The sequence below is a fragment of the Dermacentor variabilis genome, chromosome 6 (assembly GCF_050947875.1).
Source record: "Dermacentor variabilis isolate Ectoservices chromosome 6, ASM5094787v1, whole genome shotgun sequence".
Classification (NCBI taxonomy): domain Eukaryota; kingdom Metazoa; phylum Arthropoda; class Arachnida; order Ixodida; family Ixodidae; genus Dermacentor; species Dermacentor variabilis.
The window spans coordinates 187165368-187190842 of NC_134573.1; the positions used below are offsets into that span (position 1 = coordinate 187165368).

Consider the following 25475-nt stretch of genomic DNA (forward strand, 5'->3'; position numbering starts at 1 on the left):
GAAAGGATGGCGCACATTGAGCCAGTATCCTCGGATTGCACTTGCACGTTTTTCCTCGCACTCACAGCACATGGTGCACAAACCGTGGCAGTTTCTTATCACAGTTGGACTTTATACAACAGTCAGGTGACATTGACAATGAGAAAAATTCTGCTGGAGTGTCCGTAGAATTCTTGTTGAATTAGTCCGTTATCTCCCGTGAGCTCCTTATGCCTAGCGGTGCCACTGGCAAATGTGACTAATGGAAAAGCTCTGAAAAATCAGGCGTTCAAGAAATTGGTTCGCGAATTTATAGAAAACAATTTGTACATGCACTATACTCACAGAAAACACTTATTGCTGTGAAAGTAGTTTGTTAATTACTTCTGTGTGTTCTTGGTAATTGGTGTGTTCAAAGTAATTATGCAGCATTCGTATGCCCAGATATCTTGCATGGCGCCCTGCTCCGGTAGGAAGCTCGTGTACTGCCTTAGGATGTTGATTGCGTCAAGCACATCACGACTGTTGCGCATGGGGAGATCGCTGAGATCTTGAGCATCAATTTCATGTTCACTGTCGTCTTGGAAGTCCTTCATGCTTAGCATATCCCACATGATGGACGCATCAGTAACCTGTTCAGTTGCGAGGGTGCAAGAGTCAGCGTGTAGGTAGTCGTCAAGGCAGGGATGGAAGTACTGCGCCAATTGCGCCATCTTGCGCCAAACCGTGAAGCTGCACCAACCTGCGTTGAAACACTAATTTCGAATGAAGTTTCCAAATTTAGTAGGATGCTCTTGTTCAGTAGCAACCACACAGCCATAGACATGCGCTGGTTAGTACTTAGCCCTGCAATTCAAGCCTAATATCGGTGTCACACGTACACTTCTGATTATGATCAGGGCCAATCCGGATCGAGTTTGATCCGGGTCGGGTGTTGCTACACGATGATTTGCGATCATGGTCCTGCAGGATCCAGAGATAGGCGATCGCGATCAGGCCTCTTGATCGTGATTGCAGGCTGACGTCTGTGCCCTCCTATGCAATATCCTGAAAACGCTGAAATCAAGAAGTGAACGCAGCTCAATAAAAAATTCGCAGTTCCGCCGGAAAGGCGAAACACCGATTGCGATAGAAAATAGTAGATAGGTGTACAAAGTATAGTAGCTTTATTGGCCCTATAAATTTGTAAACATTCTCTTACTAACTAAATTAACAATGATAGAATACAGTAGAACCCCGCTGTTACGTTCCTCACTGCTGCGTTTTCCCCGCTGTTACGTCGTAGCTGTGAAAACGTTCCCGCATGATACGTCGCAACTTAGCCCCCCGAACCCGCCTGGGCCAGTGGCCTGGGCTAAAGTAGGCAACGCGCTCCAACCGCCATTTTGGCTTTTGACGAGTTTTGGCCGGGCTTGGCCATGGAACTGGCTGCAAGAAGCCACACGCCAGTTCGAGAGGCCGCCATCGAATTGGCGTGCGGCTTCTTGCAGCCAGCTCCATAGCCAAGCCCTGCCAAAACTCGCCAAAAGCCAAAATGGCGGTCACATACGACGACTACGTCGCCATGGATGTTGTCATCGTGACGTCAGAGTGTCAGAGCATCGCCGAGATCGTTGGGATCTCGGTCGCGAGTGAAGTCGCAGACTGCGATGCACGAGCCGCATGATTCCGGGGAGTTGCCAAATCGTAGCTTTGGAAAAGCCGTCGCGGCTCTGGACGTCCTCCGCAGGTACGTCGCACCTCACAGTGACGCTGACAGCAATGCGGCCTTCCAGGCTATTGAGAAACGTATGGTGATTTCTATCGAGCGAAAGAAACGGCAAGCCACAATTTTGGACTTTTTTTTAGGTCCTAAGCGCACTCTGTGGAAATAAATTGTCTATAGTTGAAGCTGCACTTTTTTTCATTCATTTTCGGAGCTTTCCTCACTGTTGCGTTTTCCCGGCTGTTACGTTTTTTTTCCCCGGTCCGGTGAAAAACGTATGAACGGGGTTCCACTGTATGTACCGTATTCACACCATTGTAAGTCGACCTCTTTTCTTTAAATTTGAAAATCTAAAGTGGGGGGTCGACTTACGTTCGAAGCCAAAACAAAGCTGAAAAAAAAAAGCTAGACCAACGGGATATCCGGGAAGGTACAACGTAGTTCCAATTTTATGTTTGCTCTACAGCCCCACCCTTAGCTTTCCGCTATTCCGTGCGTTTGTTTGCTTTTCGGAAGGGTATTTCAACATTTTTTAGAGTTTTACAGCGCACACAGCCAATACACAGCACTCATGTGGGGGTGTCGATAGTTCATGGAAGTGCCAATGTTCCATTTGCAGCGGCACCCTCAGAACAGCGGCGCGGGGAGTATCGACAGTTCATGGAAGAGCAGACACTGCTCACGGCTCGCGTGTTTCTCTTTCCCTGTAGCTCTTTAGTTTCATGCATTCGATTTGACTGTCGCCCACCTGTTACTTCCGTGCTTCCTTAGTCGTCATGAGTCACTAAACACTAAACATTCGGCACTCGTTCACAGCGGCGTTGGACAGGGCTGCCATCCTTTACACTGAAGAAACAAATAACTGCGCAGTGGGCCGCAAGTTTGATGTTTCTTAATGGGTGGTGCAAGAGTGGCCACGGCAGCGAAGAAAAATTTTCACCTGTGACTGCAAGAGAAGAGGTTTCCACAGGCCAAAGTGAGGACGCTTTCCGGAGCTGAAGGCCAAGCTTGCGGCGTATGTCGCTGAAATTCGTAATCGGTCCCTGCCAGTTATGTGCGACATGGTCATGAGACAAGCCTGGATCTTCGCCTCTTAAGGGGGACGCGGCCCTTGAAAACCGAAAAACAGCGAAAAAGTCGATTTTTGAAAAACCATATTTTTGGTTTGTATGTCTCATAAACTACCTGTTCCGTAATTATCAGCACCTAATTCAACCGTAAAGTACCAAGAATAACGCTACTTTTGAGGCCACCGCGGCCCAAGAAACACGCGCAAATGCCGAAATGAAGTCAAACTTCGCGGGCGCGCCATTCCCGGCCCATGCGGCCTGCCCACGCCATCTTGGTGTCGTTTTGACCGTGGATTCTTTGTCTCTATTTTGCCGCCTTGCAAAATGGCATCGTCGGCGCGGTTGAGACGCTATTGGCGTTTTCCCGCGATGTGATGCGGAGCGCTGATGGGCCGGAGCAGCGCATTCAAATCTCGCGGGCTAAAGCACGCCTGCCATTGGCTGCTGCGCGGGCAGCGGCTGCTGCTCAAATCTCGCGGGCTAAAGCGCGCCTGCCATTGGCTGCTGCGCGGGCGGCGGCGGCTGCTCCCTTTGATGCCGCGCTCGCGTCGTTGTTGCCCCTTGCTCTGTCCGCCTCAACATGAGCTTGCACGCTGCTCATCGCCTTGCGCTATCTTTTAGATTATTTGTTCAGCTTTTCTTTTTTCGCTAGTTCTTCGCTGCACGCGATGCCGGCAAAGCCCAAGACAGTGCAGATGTTCGGTGCACGGGAGCGCGATATGCGTCTTGTACGAGCATCGAACTTCCGATCTCCCGCAGCGAGTGCCGACTGCGTAGACGCTTTTCAGCGGCGGAACTGTGCTTTCGGCTGTCGCCAGTCGAAAATCCGACACACTGAGTGTGCCTGGAGCTGCAAGAGCTAATTAGAAGCTCCGCAGGAGCTTTATAATAAAAAAACACATGTGTTCAACTTTAAGGCCTGTTTTCTCGGAATGGATTTTTTCGCTAGTAGTGGTGCTGGGGAAGGCGATATCTCAAGAACCGCTCTTCAGATTTGTATGCCGTTTTTTTTTTATTCTGTTCCTGAATGACTTTGCCAGGGGGTAACAGGCTTCTTTTTTTGAAAGCTGGTGCAGTTAATTTATAATAAGCAATTAAGTTTTGATGGATGTGGTCATTACTGGCTACGTCGAATTCAAAGTTGTCTTAAAAATTTTTGGAGGGCAAATTAAAGAAAAGGGCTCTTTAGCCCCCTGGGATATCTATCAAGGGATCATCACAGTGAATTTCAGCTTCCTACGATGTCCTGGCATTTCTCCAGGCTCTTCCTCAGGCATATACATGAATCACCTAGTTAGACCTCAATAACTCTGGAACTAATAAACATATCTTCATGAAACTTTGCAGTTCCTCATAGTTCAGTGGTGTGAACGTACCCTGAAAGTTTCATCTGGATATCTTAAAAAATAAGAAAGTTCGGTCTCTAGGGTAGCCTCCCCCCTTAAGGACCTGCTCTGCCGCGAGTACAAGTGACTGGCGGCAGAAGACTGCGAACTTACGCCAACCGGACATGTCAAAAGAGCCTCCCTGACGACTCTGTGTGGTTGGGTGCTTCCGGCGTGGACTTACGTATGTGTGCAAATGCACTTATGCTCGATGGCAACGTGCTTTGGGACCGTAGCAGCAATGACGTTGGCAGCACTAGTGAGGAGTAGGTAGTCCAGTGACCATGCCAGCTGCTAATAAATTTTCATTATGGAATGCACTTGCGGGTATGCTCTTTTTTTTTTCCTGTCACACGCGATATGGGGGGGTCGGCTTGCATTCGAGTCGACTTACAGTCGTGTAAATACGGTAAGCGTGGCTCAACGAGGACATAGAAAGAAACAGACACACGGAGACAGCGCTGTCGTTGTGCATCTGCTTCTTTCTACGTCCTTGTTCAGTTACACTTACACTTTCTATCATGAATTCAGACCAACTAGCCCGTCAATGTGTTTTCACGAAATTAACCAGGACCGCGTCATGATTGCACATGTCAACATGAACACACATTGCTCGATGAGAGCGGAAACTGCCTGGGAAAACCCTTGAGTTAGGAATTGGGGCAGCAGCTGTGAGCCAATTGACCTCCGTGCACCTGTCGCTTCAACGCTTACGAAACGTCAAGAGCACAGTGCATACATAGCTACCGGCACTATGCGCACTCTGGAATCATCGCAGATCGCTTTGAAGATGAAGCGACGTGAAATACTGGCAGGTGCGCAAGGACCAGCACATCACTTCACATTTATTGTGCCGTATTCTGCTATCTCATCTGCAGGTCGCCAAGAATTAAAAGTTACCAGAGGGCACTACTCGAACGGTGTTCACTGTATCTCGGTGGGGGTTCATGGTGGCCACTGTGAATATTTCTTGTTCATTGTGCACGAATATGTTTAATCAGCTAAATTTATAAATATACCTATTGATGAGATGTCAGCGAAGAAGTTTTGTTGACAGTTACACTTGACCGATAACAGCATTTAAAACAACCTAGTATTTGTGAAGACTTCTTTTTTTACGAAAAAGAAAGCCTGTGAAATAAATCGAAAGTAAAAATAAGCTCCTCTGGCGTTGACAGTGCTTCTGTGCACCAAATATTGCATCAATGTTTATGCAAACTTCGTCAAATAGGGGCACTGGGAATGAGCAGCCGCACTTTTTTATCTACCTGTCAGCAGTTTTTGGCAGCATGCATATGCGGTCCCTACCAAACATGAACGAGTGCAATCTTGTAACGGTTCGCTTTCCGAACCTTTCAAGACCGTGCCTCAGGTTTGCATGTTCGTAGTATACGCAGTGCAGTAATGACAATGTTTACGTCTGAGACCACTTGTATTGTTAGTGCGGGGACGTGTTACTGGCATTTTTTTTTTTTTTTCGTTGGAGAAAAAGATCACCCATGAATATATGGTAGAACGCCGTTGATAAGTTCCCGCTACGTACGTTTTCCTGGCACCTGCATTCGCAATCGAGAACAGATAAAATTAACCAATAAAGTTATGCTCGTTTTAAAGCGAAGCTTTCTATTTCTCACTGATTTGTTCGTGAGTGCAAAAATGCACCGCAGGAAAGCCAACTTACTCTTCTGCGTAGAACACTACAGTCGGATACAACTTTAGAAAAAAGGGGAGGCCCCGCCCAGATGACCGAAGCGCGACAGCCGATTGCCTCCGCGACTAAAATAGTCCCGCTCGAAAAATCGTGCTCCTGAAGCGCATAATTCTCGGTATAAATAAAGACTTCTGTATTTTGATGACTGGTTTAGTAGAGCTCTTATGTGCTACAGCATATGCCGGATAGCGACAGAAAAATAACCCCGTGCCTTCTACAACGCTGCCCGTCGTCTGCTCTTTCACTTCATTGCATGTGACAAAAGTAGAAAGATCAGCTCTGCATGGCTTTTGTGCTTGTTTACATGTACACGGCGTATCTACTACTCGTTTTCCAAACTTAAAATGAATCAGTTGCTATTGAAAAAGTACTTATATAAAACAATGCATTTATCGCAACCATTACAAACCTGGGGCGAGAATACAGTCGAGGCAGGAAGGTACAAAAAATGCTTCATTCATCGTTTTAAATAAATACTCTTGGTTTTAAATAGCATAAAATTTATATATTTTTTTGTTTTGTGTTTACACAATTTCACAGCACGCATTCTACAGCTTGGGCGTGCAGTGAGCACTGGTGGAAAGCGCTCAATCGATGGTGCTACACAATGCTCGAACACCGTCGCTAGACGCTCGGCTATCTCACTGCTGACAATGATCGTTCACACTAAGCTGACGGCGACAAATCTTTGCGTTGAAGGCTTCTTCTGCAAATATTTTCCGTTGAGACACTCGTAGGTTTGTTTCATGCGCGCACACTTTTCTGATCTCTCCTGAGAATGGTTTTGCTCCATCCCTTCACCCCATCCGACGAGAAACGCAGCGACACAGTACACGAACACACCTGCCGCTAACAGTAGGCACCAGTCTTTGGAAAACTTTTCTTGTTGTAACGTCACTCGGGAGTGAAATAAAACAACATGGAACAAACACACAGGATGTGTGTTCGTAGCGGTCGCCGCGGGATCCTGTTTTCAGGCAAAGCGTAGCGCAGCGCCAGCGATGCTCGCTGCAATGTTCCTTTGCCAGATCACGGCTCAGCATGAACACACGCGGCACGAATGCCGCATCGTAAGCTCGTGTTAATATTTCTGGCATGATAGACTATCACAAACAGTTCTGGAATTCACTCTGACGAGAGGCTGAAGCACACAGCTGAAGCGACCTCGTCCAGTTCGAAGTGCGGGCGGCCATCTTCTTCGTCGGCGGGCTCACCGGCCGTCCGGCTGATGACATTTGTCCAAAGTGCGTACCCATTGGTGGGTGCTCGTGTGCCTCTGCCTCGGAGGAGTAAACGCCCCCTTTTTTCTAAAGTTGTATCCGACTATAGCTTATTTTTATTTATTTATTTATTTATTTATTTATTTATTTATTTATTTATTTAAGGGAGGAGGAGGGGATCAGAACTAACTTCTTTGTTTCTTGATAGAAAGGGCTGAAATTGGGCACGCACACAGCACATTGCAATAAAGAGACATGTCTAAAATTTCATAAAGGTATCTTCATTAGTTTTTGTTCTATAAGAATTTTTAAATTCCTTGCTTGGAAAAAGCCTGGCACAGCAAGGAAACACGATAGGGAGCTGGGAATACTTTGCATGTTTGCCCAATTGTCTAATTTACACCAAGACAATGTTCGATTTTTTTTAGTGCGCTAATAATTTTCTGCTCAACATAACATGCACATGACTATGCTTCACTGCATGGAGCCATGAAGTTATTGTGAAATAATTAAATAATGGAAAGATAAAGAAACATTTCAAGACTGTCTTTAAGTACACCACAGCTTATGGATCACAGCAAAACAAACTGGACCAACATCGACCCAGCCATTGTGTTGCTACGCTTTCCACGAGCAAGTTGATTAACAAAAAAAAAAATGCTATTGAGAAAACTGGCTGCACTGTTTAAAAGCACTGCAAGTTTATTAAAAAGCACCAGGGCTGTAATATTTTGAATCATTGCTGTCAGGCATCTTCTTACACCTTTGCCTCTGTGTTTGGTGGGCTTTGGATGCCTTCAGGCATTCTTTATCCTTTTCTTGAGCCCTCTGGATGGCAAGGGCACCAGCATGTACACCCAAGGTAGCGCACATTTCTGAGTAAGCTCTTTGGCTCCCTGAATTATATTTCACGACTGCCTCGTTTACTGCTGTCTCTACCCCAAAATGTCAGGCGTGCTCGTCCTTTGACAATGTTGACCAAATAACTGAGTGCAAGCTTTCAGGTGCATTCTGGGTCCTTCCACCCTTGCAGCGCTCCAGCAAGTGGACTTCTGAAAGACGTTGATACGAAGGCAGCATGGCTTGGGCAACTCTGCTCATAAGCTTGTATTTGTGAGCAGGCTGTGCTTCTTTTTTCGCTTCTGCTGCTCGCTGCTCACACCAGCTGGGAGGGCCAGTGGGGCACAGCTTATGGTGGCGGTCACTATCGGTAGATGTCACGTGATAATACGTGGCCATGACAGCTTTTTGCATTGCAGCAACATCGTCAGTGTTCTTGCTGATAGCCAGACCATAGTAGTTGGTGAGCTTTTTTATCGGCTGTTGTATGGGCCCACCTTTGTCACGCAGTGGTTACCCTTTCTTGGCCTTGCTCAAAATGGAGCGTAGGCCAGTGCCCATTCTTTTTTTCACATGGTTTATGCAGTCTTCTTTTGTGACAGCTATAAACCCACATGGCTGCTGATCTCCTAACGCCTGGAAAACACGGCTGTCTCCATCAGAGACGACTTCAGTATATCGCAGGTCGTTCTTGGCCAATGAACGGCCAAAAAGCTGCAATGCGACCTCCACTTCCGTTCGCCCAGAGCCAACTTCAGTGTTTTTTGACACTGATGCTGCTGCCTCCACTGAAAGTATGTGGGGTCACTCTCTGCTAGGCCTAGGCTACACCCAAGGCAGAAGTTTGACAGAACAACGGTCCATCACAAGCCCTGTGTGGAATTCTGTTGTGCATCCAACCTCATTGTGGGAGCCATGACTGTGCGTGAGCCAAGTGCCATCATAAACAACGGTCACATATTTAGTGAAGCCAACCTCCATCTCGCTGTACATCTTCTTCACAGCAGCTACAGCATCCATAAAGACGTTGTTGGCAGCCTCCTCTGCAGCAGGCTTGAACAGCCCCTTCAAGTGGCCCTGGAATGATTTGTGGTGTAAACCACGATGGGACACATTCACTGTGGCCTAGAAATCCTTCAGAGCTGTCTGCCCTTTCCCTATTGCCTGAACAGCTTGCATTGAGCGAATGTTCACATCAAACACCCTTGCACTTCCTTTGAGAGGACCACTGGGACTTAATAGGGCCACATGTAGTGTATGACAGCACCATTTTCACTACCAGACCGAGCCTAGTATCGCAGTGTACACACACAGAACGCTGTTGGCATCTTGGGCACAGAGTTTTAGTGATCAAAGAGTTCACTGTGGAAACTTGTACAATAATGGACTCGCTGTCACAAGGGGCCAAAATTTGTTCTTGGCCTTGCTGGTCCATGAAACTGAACTTCCACTCAGTTGCAGACACTGCGCGAAAAGAGTCGCGAACGCTGCATGCCTGTGCTTCTGCCATCACCACTGACATGAAACGCGGCTCGAGGCGCATCTGAATCGTGCGACATACGGGCGTCGATTCATCTGGTGAACCTTGAGTCACCACACTGTAGCTCGTCGACGGTTGGGGCTCACTTGAAGGCTGCTTGTCCCTGTCGCACAATGCGTCGAAACAGGGTGCACCGTCTCTACTGGCGAAGGTGACCTTCGACCCGCGTTGCCTCCAACAACGCAATCTCAGTTGCTGGCTTGCATGGCCATATGCACAGGTGCGAGAGCCTCTGTTGACACGCCTTTCGGTGGCTTGGTTATCAGTGTCAATGGCACAGGGTGATTGTCGGCTTCGCTGCTCGAATCGCATGGTTCAAGATAATGCGGCACATTATCCGCGTGTTCAGTCTCCCACTGGCCGCCGTCTTTTCCTCGCCGTAGGATGCTTGCGCTTCCGTTTTCCGAAGGCATGCTTCGTCGAAAATTTCTTTTCGAATGGGCGGCGATCAATCACTGACCTGGGAGCTTTCAGAAATCCGAATTCTCTAAGCGTCAAATGAAGAAAGACGTCTGCATGGTTTGCGAAACAGACAACTGCGGTCTGCTGCGGTTGCCAGCTTGCCCACTGCCGCAGCAGCAACCAATGGCGAGACGCCTTTCAGCACGGCAATCAATTTGAGGCCCGCTTTCATCGCAGGGCCCGTGTGACCACGGAAAATGGATCAAGAGTTTCATGTTAGATCATTACTCATTGAAACTGAAGACGCTATAGAAACCCATGACGCAACACCTTTCCTGCATTAATCTCACGTTTTCAAGCAAGACCGTGTTATAGTTACAATGGCAGGACCTCTGACCATTTATTACAGCGATCATAAGGCAATACAGGGAAAGTGCGAGTGTGTGTGTGTAATCAAACGGCTACGTGATCTAAAATCAAGGCTATGCAGCTTAACTGAATGTGTCTTCATTCAACTTCAACATTCATAAAATACAGTCCTAAACAAGCAATCAACTCACATGTGCATAGCATCGGGTTGCTCAACATTTCTTGGCTTCATTGCGTGGTCGTTGGCTTTGGACTTTGACTTTGATTCAGTTTGCATAAGGAGAAAGCTTTGCATTCAACCATCTTCCTTTAAGAAAGGTGCTTTGATTTTTTTTACCGGTTCATACGTTCCCGGAAAAATAGATTTTTCGGCACCAACGTGTAGTACGTCGCCAAATTTCGATCCTATGATAACGTTTTCTGGCCGATAGATACCGTGCAAAGAAGAAAGTGCACAAGGTGCGCGTGGTCGAGAACAGTATATAGATGCCCGCCAAGGCAGCATCACCGCAATACTGTCCCGTCCGTCCCACGTAAAAGTTCCGGCGCACTCTCAGTTTCTCATTTCGGTACCAGCAAATCTTCTCCAGGGTCCATTCACAGCTAATCCCACCAATCCTATTGCGAATCTTCGCCTATATGTTTCACAGTGCGTGATGCCATCGGAAGTGTAGCGGACACTTTTAATAGCCAATACGCGCCGCCGTTCCCTGCTGCAGACTACGATCGTAGACGTTTTCCTGCTGCTAGATCCGACGTGAACAAGAAAAGGCATGAGGGGCGCGTGATCGAGAACAGTATATAGCCACCCATCTCACGTGAAATCGCCGGTGTGCACAGTTTCTTATTCTGGTACCAGTAAATCTCCGCCTGGGTCGTCACACGCTGCATTCACAGCTATCGCCTCCAAACCTATTGTGATAAGCATCTTCACCTATCTGTTTTACAGCGCATGGTGCGTAGTGCCGTTAGTAGCGTACTGCACACTTTTTGTAAGCGATAATCCAAAGTTGCCGCTGTTCCCTGCTGTAAGCAGCACGGCACGATGGGGGCATCATGTTCCGTTTCGTCGGTATCCGGCATCGCCTACCAGCTCGATTTCGTTTCAGTTTCCCGTCGCCATCTTAAAACACCATGCCATAGGAAAACAACAAAACGTGTCTAAGGCCGCAGGAGCACCACCATCTCGACATGCGTCGGCGTCTTCTGCTGCAACAACGATCCACGCGATGCTTCTCATTACGTAGATGTCAACAATATTCAGTCGGTAAAATCTTTTACTTACTTACTTACTTGGTATTGTACGATCTCCCAGTTAGTGAATTTTTTCTCGCGGCTTTTTTTCCCAAAACAAATGAATGAAATTCTACTGTATTTGTTGCTTGTTCACAATGAAAAAAAAACAAAAGAACTTGACTAGTATTAACATAAGCCTATCAGCATAGAGTGGGCACTGTTTATGGAAAGCCCTTGCTTATTTTTTTCTTGGCCACAGTTACTTGGCACATGCGGTATGTAATTTAATGGGGGTTTCTGAGAAACCTGTACGGGTCCCTTTGTAGCTTCATGATACAGTTGGGTGGATGGCAATTTTTCCCTGTCATAAATTTTACTCGCCTTACAGGCTTTCGCAGAACTGATCTGCCATAATCAGTAGTATTCTGCAAAGTCAAATACGGAACACCTTTTTTCATGTGCCTGAATTTCACTCATATTGACCTTTACCAAGCTGCTTCAAAATGTGCATTTACTGCTTTGCAAAGGACAATTGCGAAAACCTGCTTCAATGTGCCAAATTTATTGCTCCCAGAGCTGCTCCCAGAGCTGCTCCAAGACTTCTGTGACTGCTTCCATCCCTGTTCAGGTCATCATCCTCTGTAATAATGCCGTCGCTGTGAAAATGCTGCCAGTATTCCTGGAAGGCTACGTCGTCTTCCTGCGTGATGTCAATTATGGACATTGCACTTTCGCCTTGTTCACTGCTGTCATCTTCTGTAAGAGATGTGGCAACGACTTTCTGAAATTCTGCTTCTCTAAAAGAATTCCCCATCATCTGTCGAGATGTAGCCTTCCAAGACGTAGACAGCATTTTCAATGCTTGGTAAAGGTTTATGTTAGTTGGGCATTCCAACTGAATATCCAGAACAAGCTTCTCACTCAAGCGATGGCAGTGTGTGCATTTCATGCTGTTGATGATGTCCTGGTCGAGCGGCTGTATGAGTGAGGTGTAGTTTGGGGGACAGTACAGTCGACGACCGATAATTCGCACTCCACAGGGAACGCAAATAAGTCTGGAAAAATGTCTGAAAGAATGTTCGAAAAAATGAATGTATCTATGGTCGGATACAACTTTAGAAAAAATGGGGTGTTTACTCCTTCGAGGCGGAGGCACACGAGCACCCACCAATGGCCACGCACTCTGGACTAACGTCATCAGCCGGACGGTCGGTGAGCCTGCCGACGAAAAAGATGGCCGTCCGCACTTCGAACTGGGCGAGGTCGCGTCAGCTGTGTGCTTCAGCCTCTCGTCAGAGTGAATTCCAGAACTGTTTGTAATAGTCTATCATGCCGGAAATATTAATACGAGCTTATGATGCGGCATTTGTGCCGCGTGTGTTCATTCTGAGCTGTGATCCGGCGAAGGAACATTGCAGCGAGCATCGCTGGCGCTGCGCTACGCTTTGCCTGAAAACAGGATCCCGCGGCGACCACTACGAACACACATCCTGTGTGTTTGTTCCATGTTGTTCTTATTTCACTCCCGAGTGACGTTACGACAAGAAAAGTTTTCCAAAGACTGGTGCTTACTGTTAGCGGCGGGTGTGTGCGTGTACTGTGTCGCTGCGTTTCTCGTCGGACGGGGTGAAGGGATGGAGCAAAACCATTCTCAGGAGAGATCAGAAAAGTGTGCGCGCATGAAACAAACCTACGAGTGTCTCAACGGAAAATATTTGCAGAAGAAGCCTTCAATGCAAAGATTTGTCGCCGTCAGCTTAGCGTGAACGATCATTGTCCGCAGTAAGATAGCCGAGCGTCTGCGACGGTGTTCGAGCGTTGTGTAGCACAGTCGATTGATTGCTGTGCACCAGTGCTCACTGTACGAGCAAGCTGTAGAATGCGTGCTGTGAAATTGTGTAAACACGAAACCAAAAAAAAAAAGATACATTTTATGCTATTTAAAACCAAGAGTATTTATTTAAAACGATGAATGAAGCATTTTTGTACCTTCCTGCCTCGACCGTATTCTCGCCCCAGGTTTTTAATGGTTGCGATAAATGCATTGTTTTATATAAGTACTTTTTCAATAGCAACTGATTCATTTTAAGCTTGAAAAACGAGTAGTAGATACGCCGTGTACATGTAAACACGCGCAAAAGCCTTGCAGAGCTGCACTTTCTACTTTTGTCACTTGCAATGAAGCTAAAGAGCAGACGACGGGCAGTGTTGTAGAAGGCACGGGGTTATTTTTCTGTCGCTATCCGGCATGTGCTGTAGCACATGAAAGCTCTGCTAAACCAGTTATCAAAATACAAAAGTCTTCCGACAATTACGCGTGTAAGGAGCACAATTTTTCGAGCGGGACTATTTTAGTCGCAGAGGAAATCGGCTGTCGCACTTCGGTCATCTGGGCGGGGCCTCCCCTTTTTCTAAAGTTGTATCCGACTATAAAAAAGATTATTTCATTTACGTTGTAAGGCCCCTGCGCATGGAAGAAGCGGTCGATTCATTGTTGTACGCACTTCCACTTATGTGTAACCAAGTCCACTTGCATTTCTGCCACTTTTGTGTTGTATCTGTATGCTGATGCAAGGGCTGCTAAGGCTCAAGTCAGATCCGCATGTAAAGGCTCTGGAGCACACGGCGCATCATTGTCATCTGAATCAGAGTCGCTGTTTGACAGTGGGAGTCAGAGTCGCTGTTTGACAGTGGGAGAACTTGGTCAATTATTTCGTCACCGTTCAGTTCGGCATACGTCGACATTGCACTGTGGACGTCAGCATGGTCTTCAAACGTGACGGCAGCAGGAATCGGCACACCACAGCCTAGCAGGTCATCAATGATGTCCGCATTTGAGCTTGCTGTGATAGGCGGTAGTTTAGGCTCTTAAGTTGTGGAGCCGGGCTCATACGGACTGTGACTCAAGACTCATTTGGAGTTGGACTGCAAGGGCACTGTTGGTGCCATTTGATGTGTACTGTCAATAATTTCATGAGAAAGACTTCTCAGAGCCAGCAGAGCACTGTCTGGAACTCATACTAAACCGGAAAGCAAATTCAACAAATAAGGGCGAGCCATGCGCAATGGTGCCGGAATGAGTGATGATCGCGAAGTTGATGGATCCTCACAATTGAGGCAAAGCCTCCATGATTGGTATTTGCTGTTAAATCTATGAGGTGCAGTGCTGTGACAAAGGCAAGGCCTCGGGGATTTCCATCTGGTGTATAATCTCTGAGGCCATGCTTGATGTTTCGTTGAGGTTGCCAGAGGAGATAATGGTGGCAAAGATGGCATACGCTACAGCCACTGACAGAGTCTGGATAATCAAATGTAGAGCTGGTGGCTGTCCGAAGTATCGGTTATCTTTACACATGAAGTCCGTGGGGCTATTGGCAGTGCCGCGAAGCTGTCCGAATTGCCGAGCATGTCTGGATTATCGGTGTATGATATCGGTGCGTCAGCTCAATGTCCTCTATGTGGTCAGGGGTACAGTTATCCAAAAGGAGGCATACATGTTGGCCAGCACTCCTTGCTTCCTCATTGAATCTCTGCAGCCACCTGCGAAAGACCTCGCACATCATAGAGCGTGAGCTCTGCGGTATTCCAAAACGAGTGGTGACATCTTTTTTCTTCTCTCCACTCGAGATTGCTTCCAAGATTGCTGCCTTGTCCTCAAGCAAGGGGTTTTTCACTTAGTTCTAGCACTACTGCTCACGTTTACCATTTCTATTACCACACGAGGCAGTGATTTGGCTACAACAAGAACACCAAACCGGGTGCTGACACCACGCACACTAGGAATACTGAACTACACGCAGCGTAGCATGCCTGATATACTTTGCTGACATGCGTGCCCCCTAGTGCGTTTACTCAACACTGCACTGCGAGTTATACCTCTGAAAGCAGGCGGCATGCACTACTAGAATTCATGAAGGATTAAGAGGCCAAGACCAGCTGAATTTGCCGTTACTGGCAAAGACGCTGCCCCACTTCGAGATTGCTCTCTATCATGCGGCGCATGATTGGAGCCGTGCTTGTGCAACCAACATTTAATTCAATCATTTGACCACCTGCATTTGCGGCAATGTTAAATTTTTGTCTCATAATCCATTCATGACGGCAGGGAAATTTATTATATTAAAATTATATGTAAAACAATTTGTTACATCGAAGTTCAATATGCAGTCGAACCCACTTATAACAATACAGGTTTTAACAATATGTCGCTTATAGCAATGAGAAGCTGCTGCACCGTCAACTTTTGTATGTTTTCCATGGTGAAATAGCCTGCTTACTGCAATGCCCCGATGTCGCATTATCAGTTATAATGGTGAAGTCTGGCTGCTGGGTGTCCGAGCTGAAAGGTAGTGAAATGCGAAATCCTTGAAAAGAAAAAAAGAAAACGAGAAATTCGAGCCGCTGCACGACGGCCCGCTGCTCTATCAGCCACCGCATGCTCATATTCCAGCCTTCTCCACGCACCTCTCTCCCATCGCCTTTCCACCCCTCCGAGCACGCATGAGCTGCACCGATTGCTCTACACGTGGAGGGCTGAAGACCGGGAAGCTTCCTTGTGCGGAAGAAGTTATTGAATATGTCCGGAACCTGTGAAAGGAAGGCTGTGCCATTTCGCATGAAATGACCAGGATGCAGGCACGAGCCACGATGAGAAGGCATACAGTCGACGATCGATAATTTGGACTCCATGGGGAACGTAAATAAGTCCAAACTGTCAACTGTCCGCAGAAACTAATGTACCCAAAAAAAATATTATTTTATTTAGATGTTACGTCCCCTTTGCAAAAAGGAAGTGGTTGACTCATTGCTGCACACACTTCTCCTTACGTACAACCAAGTCCACCTGTATTTCCACCAGTCTTGTGTTGTCTCTGTATGCTAATGCAATAACTGCAAAGGCTAGAGTCAGATCTGCATGTGAAGGCTCTGGAGTACACGGCACATCATCATCATCATCCGAGTTGGAGTCGTAGTTTGATGGTGGGAGAACTTGCTCACTTGTTTCGTCGTCGTTCAGTTCGGCTCACGACAACACCGTGCTGTCAACATTTGCGAAGTCTTCAAATGTAACGGCTGCAGGAATCGGGAAACCGCAGCCTAGCAGGTCATCAGTGGTGTCCAAATTTGAGCTAGTTGTGGTAGGCGGCAGTTCAGGCTCTTCAGTTGCGGAGTCACACTCCGAGGGCACCATTGGTGCCATTTGACGCGCACTGTCGATAACTTCACGAGAAAGACTTCTTGGAGCTAGCAGAGCGCTGTTTGAAACACATACTAAACAAACAAACAAGAAAACAGGCATAGAATGGCGGAACATTGTCGTAAATGTAAATTCAACAAACAAGAGTGGGCCATGCGCAGTGGTGCCGTAATGTATGTGATGATTGCGATGCTGATGCGACCTCACAATTCAGGCAAAGCCTACAAGATCGGCATTTCTAGTAAATCTCTGGGGTACAAGGCTGTGATCAATGCAAGGCCTCAAAGATTACCTTATAACGTATAATCTCTGAGGCCATATTTGATGTCTCGTCGAGGTTGCCAGAGGAGATAATGGTGACAGTCGGGGGCATGCCACAGCCACAGACGGCAATCCGGATAATCAAATGTAGAGCTGACACCTGTCCGGAATATCGGTCGCGTTTATACATTAAGTGTATGGGACCATTGGTGGTCCTGTGAAGCTGTTCGAATTACCGAGCAGTATCGCCTTCACAAATTTTAAAGTGAGCAACAGGTGGACTGTAGGGTTCATGCGGTGCAACTGAGTGTGTTTGAGAAGACACACATTACTTTGGCAATGCCTGCCTCTGTGCTACTAGGAGGGGATTCTCGCTTTTCACAGATTTGATGTCCACCTGCGAAGGGGGAGAGAGTTTATACACTCACAAATTGGAAATGCTGATTAGATGCCGATGAACTTCGACATGCTGATGAACTTAGTCATGCCGATGAGCAGGACGGTCAAAGAAAGAGGAGCTCATAGTGTGCTTGCCAAAGTTACAGGGGTTGAAAAGCATTGCTTCGCCGTGATGCTTGCGATAATGGAAGACGGCCCGGAAACTGCTGCCATGTGTTTTCTTCAAGAGGAAGAATATACTGAAGGCCAACTTCCCAAAATGCGTACATGTGAGAGCCCAAGAAAAGGATTGTATGCTGATTTAATGGCTGATTGGGCCCAGACTGTCTGGGGACAATGACCTGGCACCGTGCTTAACCTGTTCCTCCTTGCTATTGTTGCTATTTCGAAAAAACTCCGATAAAGTTTACCCTGTATAATAAATGAACCCCTCAACTTTGCTTCGGCATCTCCGTTAAAAAAAGTGTTTTATTACGTGAGTATATACAATAATTGCCTTGGGGCCTTTAGCAGTCCACAACAAATTTCAAGCATGCGTGTGTTCACAGCTTTGTTAAAAATATCTTAAACTGATGTACATACAGTGTGAATAGAACGGGATCAAACAGTTCTTAAAATGGGACATAGGGAAGACAACAGACACAGTGCCGTGTAAGTCATCTTTATTTATCCCCCTCTTTTGAGCCATTTGGTCCAAAACACCACCAGCATTCAGGCCAGTTCAGCATGGTCCTACAATGTACCCTAGAGCAATATTCTACTGAGAAATTGACCCTAATGATGCCCAAAAGACCTGTGGTATTCCGAGGTACAATGTGCATTCCATCTTTGGATTGGTAGTTGCGATGACAGATACCTTGATGTTACCTAACAACGCAAATGCATGTCAAGACCTGATTAACCAGATGATCTGTACTGACTCTGACACGAATTTTCAGTAATAACAGCTTTTGGCCAATAATACTGTGCAACAAAATGTTTTTCAATTTTATGCTGACTACCTTTTAAGTTTGTCTTTATTTGCATTGTATTGATGCATTTTTTGTGCATTCATCCCTAAATATGTAGCAAAAATGATACAACATTGTTGAGCTTTTGACATTCTTTAGGCTGCAAAACAGCACGGCAGCCAGGCAATGCTCAGTGTACTTGCGTCAAGAAAATTAGTTTTCAATTCTGTATGCCATGTGATGCATTGAAACAATCCTCTGTGTTGCCGCTTTACTTGGACAAGGGAGAGAGGGAAGGTTCTCAACATAAAACATTCTGGCTCTGTGGCTGTAAAACTGACTGTGACTAAGAGCAACAGTTGTTACCCCTTCTGCCGGGCTGGTCACATTTATGTGCCCCTCGATTTTGCAGGTTCCACTCAATTGTGGCGAGGAAAAAACAGTGATATAAGCTTAAGGTAACCTGAAGCCTCTGAATATTTAGTGGGACCTAATTTCAAGTCGTGCTAAGTATTGCTACACATGGCCACCTTGCGGAAGGTACGACCATGTTTGGTGGCATGTTCATCATGGTGCGTTCTGTCGCAGCGGCGAAGTACTACAGTTAAACCTCGAAATAACGAATTAGGTAAAATCAGTGATTTGCTTCGTTATATTGAAATTTTGCTGTAATAAATTCAACCATTTATGCAAGTAAGTAAGTCACCAATCAATTTTTTTTACACAGAAAGAGGCCACACAATTTTCAACATTATCGGGCAATTGTAAAAAAGCAAATTTGAATAAGAAAATAATTCATTTTGGTGACTATGGAAGTTTGGGACGAATGATACAATTTTATGCCACCTCAACGATATCTTCACATTGGCAGTATGAATTAAGTGAAGCTATCCAAGCGTTTGTGTGCACTCTGCCTCTGCAGCTGGTAGCGTCACCTGCATTGAGATGGCACTATCGCAAAAAAACACCGGCAGCGGGGAGTGAATGCTTCGTCTTCCTCTCGCTCCAACGGGTTGCCGAAACCCAAGATTACGCAACCTCCGGTACTAACTGCGCATTAAGATAGCTTGCACGATGCCACGGAGTCCCGGCACACCCACTCTTTGAATACACAGCTGATTACCTCTAAAGCAAGGTGCGCACCTGCGTGTCTGTGCTCAGCGGTGCTTACAGCCATGCGCAGCCACGGCCTCTCGCAGCGATGGCCGAGAGGCACGCCAACCTACCCCCTCCTCACCCCTTCACACATGCTCGATCGCATTACCATGAGCTCGCTCCCCTTTCCCGTTGCTCGTGCAAGAAGGCAGCACTCCAGAAGCCACCATCTTTCTTGTCTGACCCTTACGCACTTTCACTTGCACCTAAAGCACAAAGTGTGCAGGTCACAATAGGATCTTATCACACTTGGACATTATTTAAAACATCATCTGGCTCCCCTTCGGGGGTCGCTCTTGTGGTGCTGCATGCCATTTGAGAGGTGCGTTTGCAAGCAGCTGTTTGTAATACAACCATTTGACCATCTGTGCCCACCGAAGTTTTTATTTATTGTCTCAGCATTCCTTTGCGGTGGAAGTGCAATTTCATTACATTGAAATCGCATTTAAGCACACTTTGTTAAATTGAGGTTCTAAATACGTGGCGTTCTATGGACAAGAGGTTATGACAAGTTAAATATTTCATTATATCGAGAATTTCGTTATATTGAAGTTTGTTATATCGAGGTTTAACTGTAGTTTTTTCTTGCTCGTGATGCCTGCAATTCATAAACAACCTTTAGCCAGTAATTATTTGAGCCAGTAATTTGATTTGTTTTATAAAAATGCAAACATGTATGCCTACAGTAGTCTACATTACTCTCATTATCAGGACTCACTAAAGTATGTGCAAAGCATCATCTGCCATGTTGGCTTTCTATGGAGGCAGCAGCACTTTTAGAGTATGGCAACTTTTATAATGTGCATAGTGGCTGCTTAGTTGCTTTATGAATACCTGAACAGCGACTGACTATTGTTTGCAGGGTCGCTCCTAAGCCATGTGAGTTTAACATCTGCTCGACCAACTGCCGAGGCCTCTTCACGCTGGGCACAAAGGCAACCATTGGCCGGACGATCATCAATGGCCCCGTTCTGAAGCTGCACTTGACCTGTGACCCAGAGAAGCCAGTAGAGCTGATAGCGGACTACAAAGGAAAAAAGACCTACACTGTAGCCGAGGAGTTGCCAGGTATACAGTGAAACCTCGTCACTATAAACACCACATCAACAAACTTTTCAGAAATCTTATTCTGACTGCTTATAGTTTCAGTGTAAAAATATTTCAGCACTACGAACTTCAGAATACCAAATTTTTTTCAGAACAATGGTCGGTATTCAATTTATGCATCATTTTAGCAACGCCTCAGTACTAAGAATTCGTATTCCGAAATCCGGGGATGCTGTTTTGTATCCTTCACAACAACTCTGGAGTGGTATGCTAGCAGCAAACACTGCTCAGAAAGCAGGCGCCTTGCAATATGCTCCTGGGGAGGTGTGGCATGGTCCGGTGTGGGAGGAGGAAAATGTGGGAGGGGTACTTATTTTTGGCTGTAAAGGCAACGACTCGTCAGAATTTGTGAGTGCATGCTGTGCCCAGAAAAATGTCGCCTAGCAGCAGAGGTGCATCTTTTTCTTTTTTGTCGTCTGTGTGCCTCTTCTTTCGTGCTTTTTTCTGCAGCCGTATTAAGCAGCCTGAATGCACAAGTGGGAAAATATAACCTCCATGCTCATAGAGAGCCGCCTGCCTATTCAGAACGATGTCACTTACACGCCCTTTGAAATACACTCGAACCTCATTATAACAAAACGTAATATAGCAGGATAGTCTATATAACCAAGTGAAGTTGTCCTGAAAATAGATATAATCAACTTAATTCTTCTCCAAAAACAGAAAAATACCTGACCGTTGCACGTCGAGTACATCGCTTTTTGCCGGCTTTGCCATTCGTTCACCGTAGTCATTCGAAACTCTCGCATTGGTGGTGGTGGTACAAACTTTATTTAGTGAATGCCAAAAAAGAAAAAGAAAATTAAGATGCCACCGTTCCGTGGGTGGCCTTCAGGCTGCCGGTCGTGGCCACCAGATCATGCCTGGCGGCGACTTCCGCTGCCCAGATCGTTAGCCGTAGCTGGACATCCGGCTCTGAGCTGGCCAAAGCAGCCACCCACAGCTGCGAGCTAGACACATGCCAAGAGGCAGGGGCATGAATAGAGAATATGAACATAGTCTGTTCGTGGGTGTCTGCAGAGCGTGCATTTGGGTGAGGAGGCACCGGGGTGAATAAGGGCAAGTCGGGCAGGAGAGAGGAAACTGTGGGCGTGTAAATGGCGCCACGTGCTCTGTTGGAGCTTAGACAGGGATTTATGAGGGGGAGGGAGGGATAGTCGAGAGTTGCGGTAACGAAGGGTGATGTCATGGAAGGTGAGAAGGGAGTCACGCATGTCCATCCCGGAGTGGAGGGGGCCAGCTCGGTCTGTCATGTCGCGAGCGATGGAATTTGCCGCCTCGTTGCCAGGGTGCTCCGTGTGAGCCGGAACCCAGAGGAGTTGGATGCGACGAGGAGTTGATACTTCTCCACAGACCTTTCTCTCCTGCGTGGGCCTGGCTGTGCAAAATGCGCAGCGGAGTAAAAGATTAGTGCATTCACTTCTACTCCGTGGCACACTGCCCAGGCAGGCACAGCCGGGCGTCGCCTCCGAGATCTTCCTGCATAATCTCGAGGGCCACGTGCAAGCTTGCATGATTCGTTTCATACTGCGTGGCTACACGCGGTGGTGTGAAAGATTAGTGCATTCACTTCTTTCTCTATGGTACACCGTGCAAGCAGCTGTAACTCAGGCTGGCCTCTGAGATCTCCCCGTGAGAATCTTAGGGGTCATGCCCAGGCTGTGCATTCACTTCTCCCGCTCTCAAAGGCATGCCATGCGGGCTGGCTACTGGACGTGGCGTCCCAGATCGCATTTGGCATTGGTGCTATCTCAGAAGCCTCGAGCCGGCCAAGCCAAGCTGGTGAGGGTATGTTTGCTTGCCTCCTTGATCGTGCAGCACTGTGTTGTGTGCCACGTGCTGCTCGACCGAGACAAGTCAAGTGGAAATTGGATGCGAAAGACCATCACATTCAAACAGAAGGCAGCTGTCTGAAGGATGTTGCATCAGGTGCTAAATCGCATGTCGCACACGCCAAATATTCTTTTGTTGTTTTATTCAAATTTCATGGCATACGTAGCTGTCCAACGGTTACACTGGCCGCAAAAGTCTTCTTATTTCCATGTTTAGAATTGTGCACCCCATTGAGCATATACAGTAAACTCTCGGTGACATGAATTTCACGGGGTGGTGTGAAATATTTGTATCACCCAAAATTTGTATCGTCAAAACATGCACGACATCAAGGAAAACTGAATTTATCTTTAGCAGAAAAATTCCTATTACAGTAGATCCCCGTTGATATGCTCCTCGCTGCTGCATTTTCCCGGTTGTTATATCATGTTTTTGCAGCCCCAACCTAAATCCCATTGACTTCCATGTATTATGTTCCCATTGATATGTCATCAATCTGTAATGTTCCTGCATCTTACTTGGAGTTTGAATGTGGCAGTCATGTAAATTTAGTGGTGCAGCCAGTTTGGGCATGTCAACAAGCTAACGGCACTTTGCAACTAGTGTAAAGATTGCAGTAAGCGACCAAAGTTGCACAAGCGAAATGTGCATCAGTTAAAGCCCACCGGTAACCACGCACACTGGGCCAGGTCCACTGAGTTGTAGCATTGTAGTTATTTTGGAGCTGGCAAGGGTCTTACATGCGTAGCGTAACTGCTGGTTCTCTCAAGTCAGCTTCGTCGCAATTGATCCTTGGTATGTGATGAAGCATAAGCAAAATGTGGGAATGCATTTTAAGAGTTGAAAGGGTCCATTGCCGCAAAACATTGTACATGTCCCGGTCCGCTCGATGGGGGACCAGTGAGAGATTGCGCCCCTGTATGACATAGCTGGTTGCTTGGAGACTATGGATCCTCCCCAGATCCTGCTACACTGGCTCGACCGTCGCCGCCACTGTTCCTCATGCGTTCATATAATCCACAGTGGCATGGCAATGCGTTCGAAACAGCCAATGTTTTTCTTATTCTAAGCAATGTATTTTGACTGGGAAATGTTGCAAATAGGATCACATCAAAATTTGTACCTGCCATGATCTTAGCACTAGGGGTGTGCAAATACTTGAATATACGAATACGAATAAATTGTAACTTCACGAATAGTTCAGTTCACAAATCGAATCTAAACTATTTGGTTACTTGAATATTCTATAGATTCGGCAAGCCTGGTTGGCGGGCAATATGCGAAATGCATTTCAGTTCTACTGTTCCATCATGGTCTAGCACACAGACTCTAAATACGCAAAGCTTGTATGTCACAAACCTGGTATCACACAGATCTAACTGTGGTCGTCACACAGTCGAACTGTGAAACTCAACTAAAACAGCCATTTGTTTGCACCGCTCGCACAGGCTGCACCATATCTCATTTCCTTCACACGCAAAAGTTGTAGATACACTTGAGAGAAATCGGAGACTGCAATTCGTGAGCACAAAATGAAAGCGCGCCATTGTGAACTGCGTAACCGCACAGCGTGGCCCCACAGGTGCCACAGTGTGCTGCGTTGCTTCGCTGCATTGCTTCGCTGCATGGCCGGTGCGGGTGGCACTCACGCCATCACTAAGCCGCAGAGCCAACAAATTTCTTTCCTACTTTTGCAAGCGAGATAGAGGTGGCGCCAGTTTCTCTTCCCCTGTTTCCTCTGCGTGCTCCGCATCGTTGGCCGTTGGTGTCATTTCGCTGGGCAATCCGAAACCACCAAGGCCCATGCTATCGGAACTGAGCCAGCGTGTTCTGCTTCCGTATTTCATCTGCGTTATCTGACGGAAAACGTAGTCCAACGATCCTGCTTTCGGTCAGGGGCGACATGACTGAACGAATGAAAAGTGCCATTTGGAAACATTTCATAAGGAACTCGGCCCAAGAGGCAATGTGCAAAAGCTGTGAAATGAAATTTCGAACGCCATCAAGTACGACGACGCCACTCGCGAACCATCTCAAGAACAAAAATTTTTCTTTGCACAGTGTGATTTTGAGAGACGGCAGGAACGAAGAAAGACCAGACGGTGCACAGCTGCTCATCAAAACTGCGCTGAAGTTGGGCAAGGACCTATCACAGCGCGAGAGAACGGCGATAACCACCTGGGTTGCCTGAGCGCTGGCACTTGACCTTCAGCCTTACATCTGTCTCAAAAATCGAGGTTCCAAAGAGCTGATGAACCACATGTAGCCGTTGTACAAGATACCCAGCCGCATGATGTTTTCGAGTAGAGACAGTCATGGCTGTCAAGGAGAGAATGCATGCACACTTCCAGAAAGGCATAGAGTTGATCTCGTTTACAAGTGACTTGTGCAGAGTCTACCAACCGGTAAAACAGGGAAAACCCGAAATTCTCAGTGATTTTGAGTAGTCTGGGAAAACTCGGGGAAAGCTCAGGGAATTTGTGCCTCTATCAGGGAAAATTAGTTGTAATAATATTGAAAGGGTAGAAAGCCACGGTAATGCTGGCTTGAGTAACACGGGAATTGTAATGAATTGTCTTTGATGTCCTGTTGTCGGCTGGAGTTGGCTGTACAGTCAACGACTGACTTCCCGGATTCCCGATAATTTGGACGGCTTCGCGGCACCACCACGTACCCCATAGAGTCAATGTATCAGAATGTCTGAAATTTCGGATGCAACAACTCTTCGCCATCCGTTTTTCTGGACGTTTTGCCATGACCGCAGGTCCGAAACTGCATTAATCAAAGCCACCACCCCTGCCATTTTGATTACCTCGCCGCCTCAAATCGGCGCTCGCACGCAGATCCGCTGGCAGCCGTAGCCACCACTGCGGCAACGGTAGGCCTAGCTGCTTCGACGTTCGCTATGAAGCTTCTTGCCATTGGGTGCCGTTTTTTTTTTTTATTGAAAGAATTCGCTGCTGGTCAGCAATGGCACAGACTCCGCCTTTGTGGTTCTCGCGATTGGCTTAGAAGCTTGGAAAGCACGGTGCATTGTATAATGCCGGTTCCCAAAAGTCAGCTTTGCCTCCATACAGAAATGTTACTTGAAGCATACCCAAAAGTATTGCAGTGAA

General features: G+C 46.8%; 1 protein-coding gene across 1 annotated transcript in view; it reads left to right on the forward strand.

Moving 5' to 3' along the window:
- The window catches only part of LOC142585961 (structural maintenance of chromosomes flexible hinge domain-containing protein 1-like), a 409872-nt gene that overhangs the window by 249474 nt on the left and 134923 nt on the right, over nt 1-25475 (forward strand). Inside the window, exon 33 of the mRNA XM_075697096.1 lies at nt 20282-20487. Coding sequence (XP_075553211.1) covers nt 20282-20487 — 206 coding nt within the window. The remainder of the gene's footprint in view (nt 1-20281; nt 20488-25475) is intronic.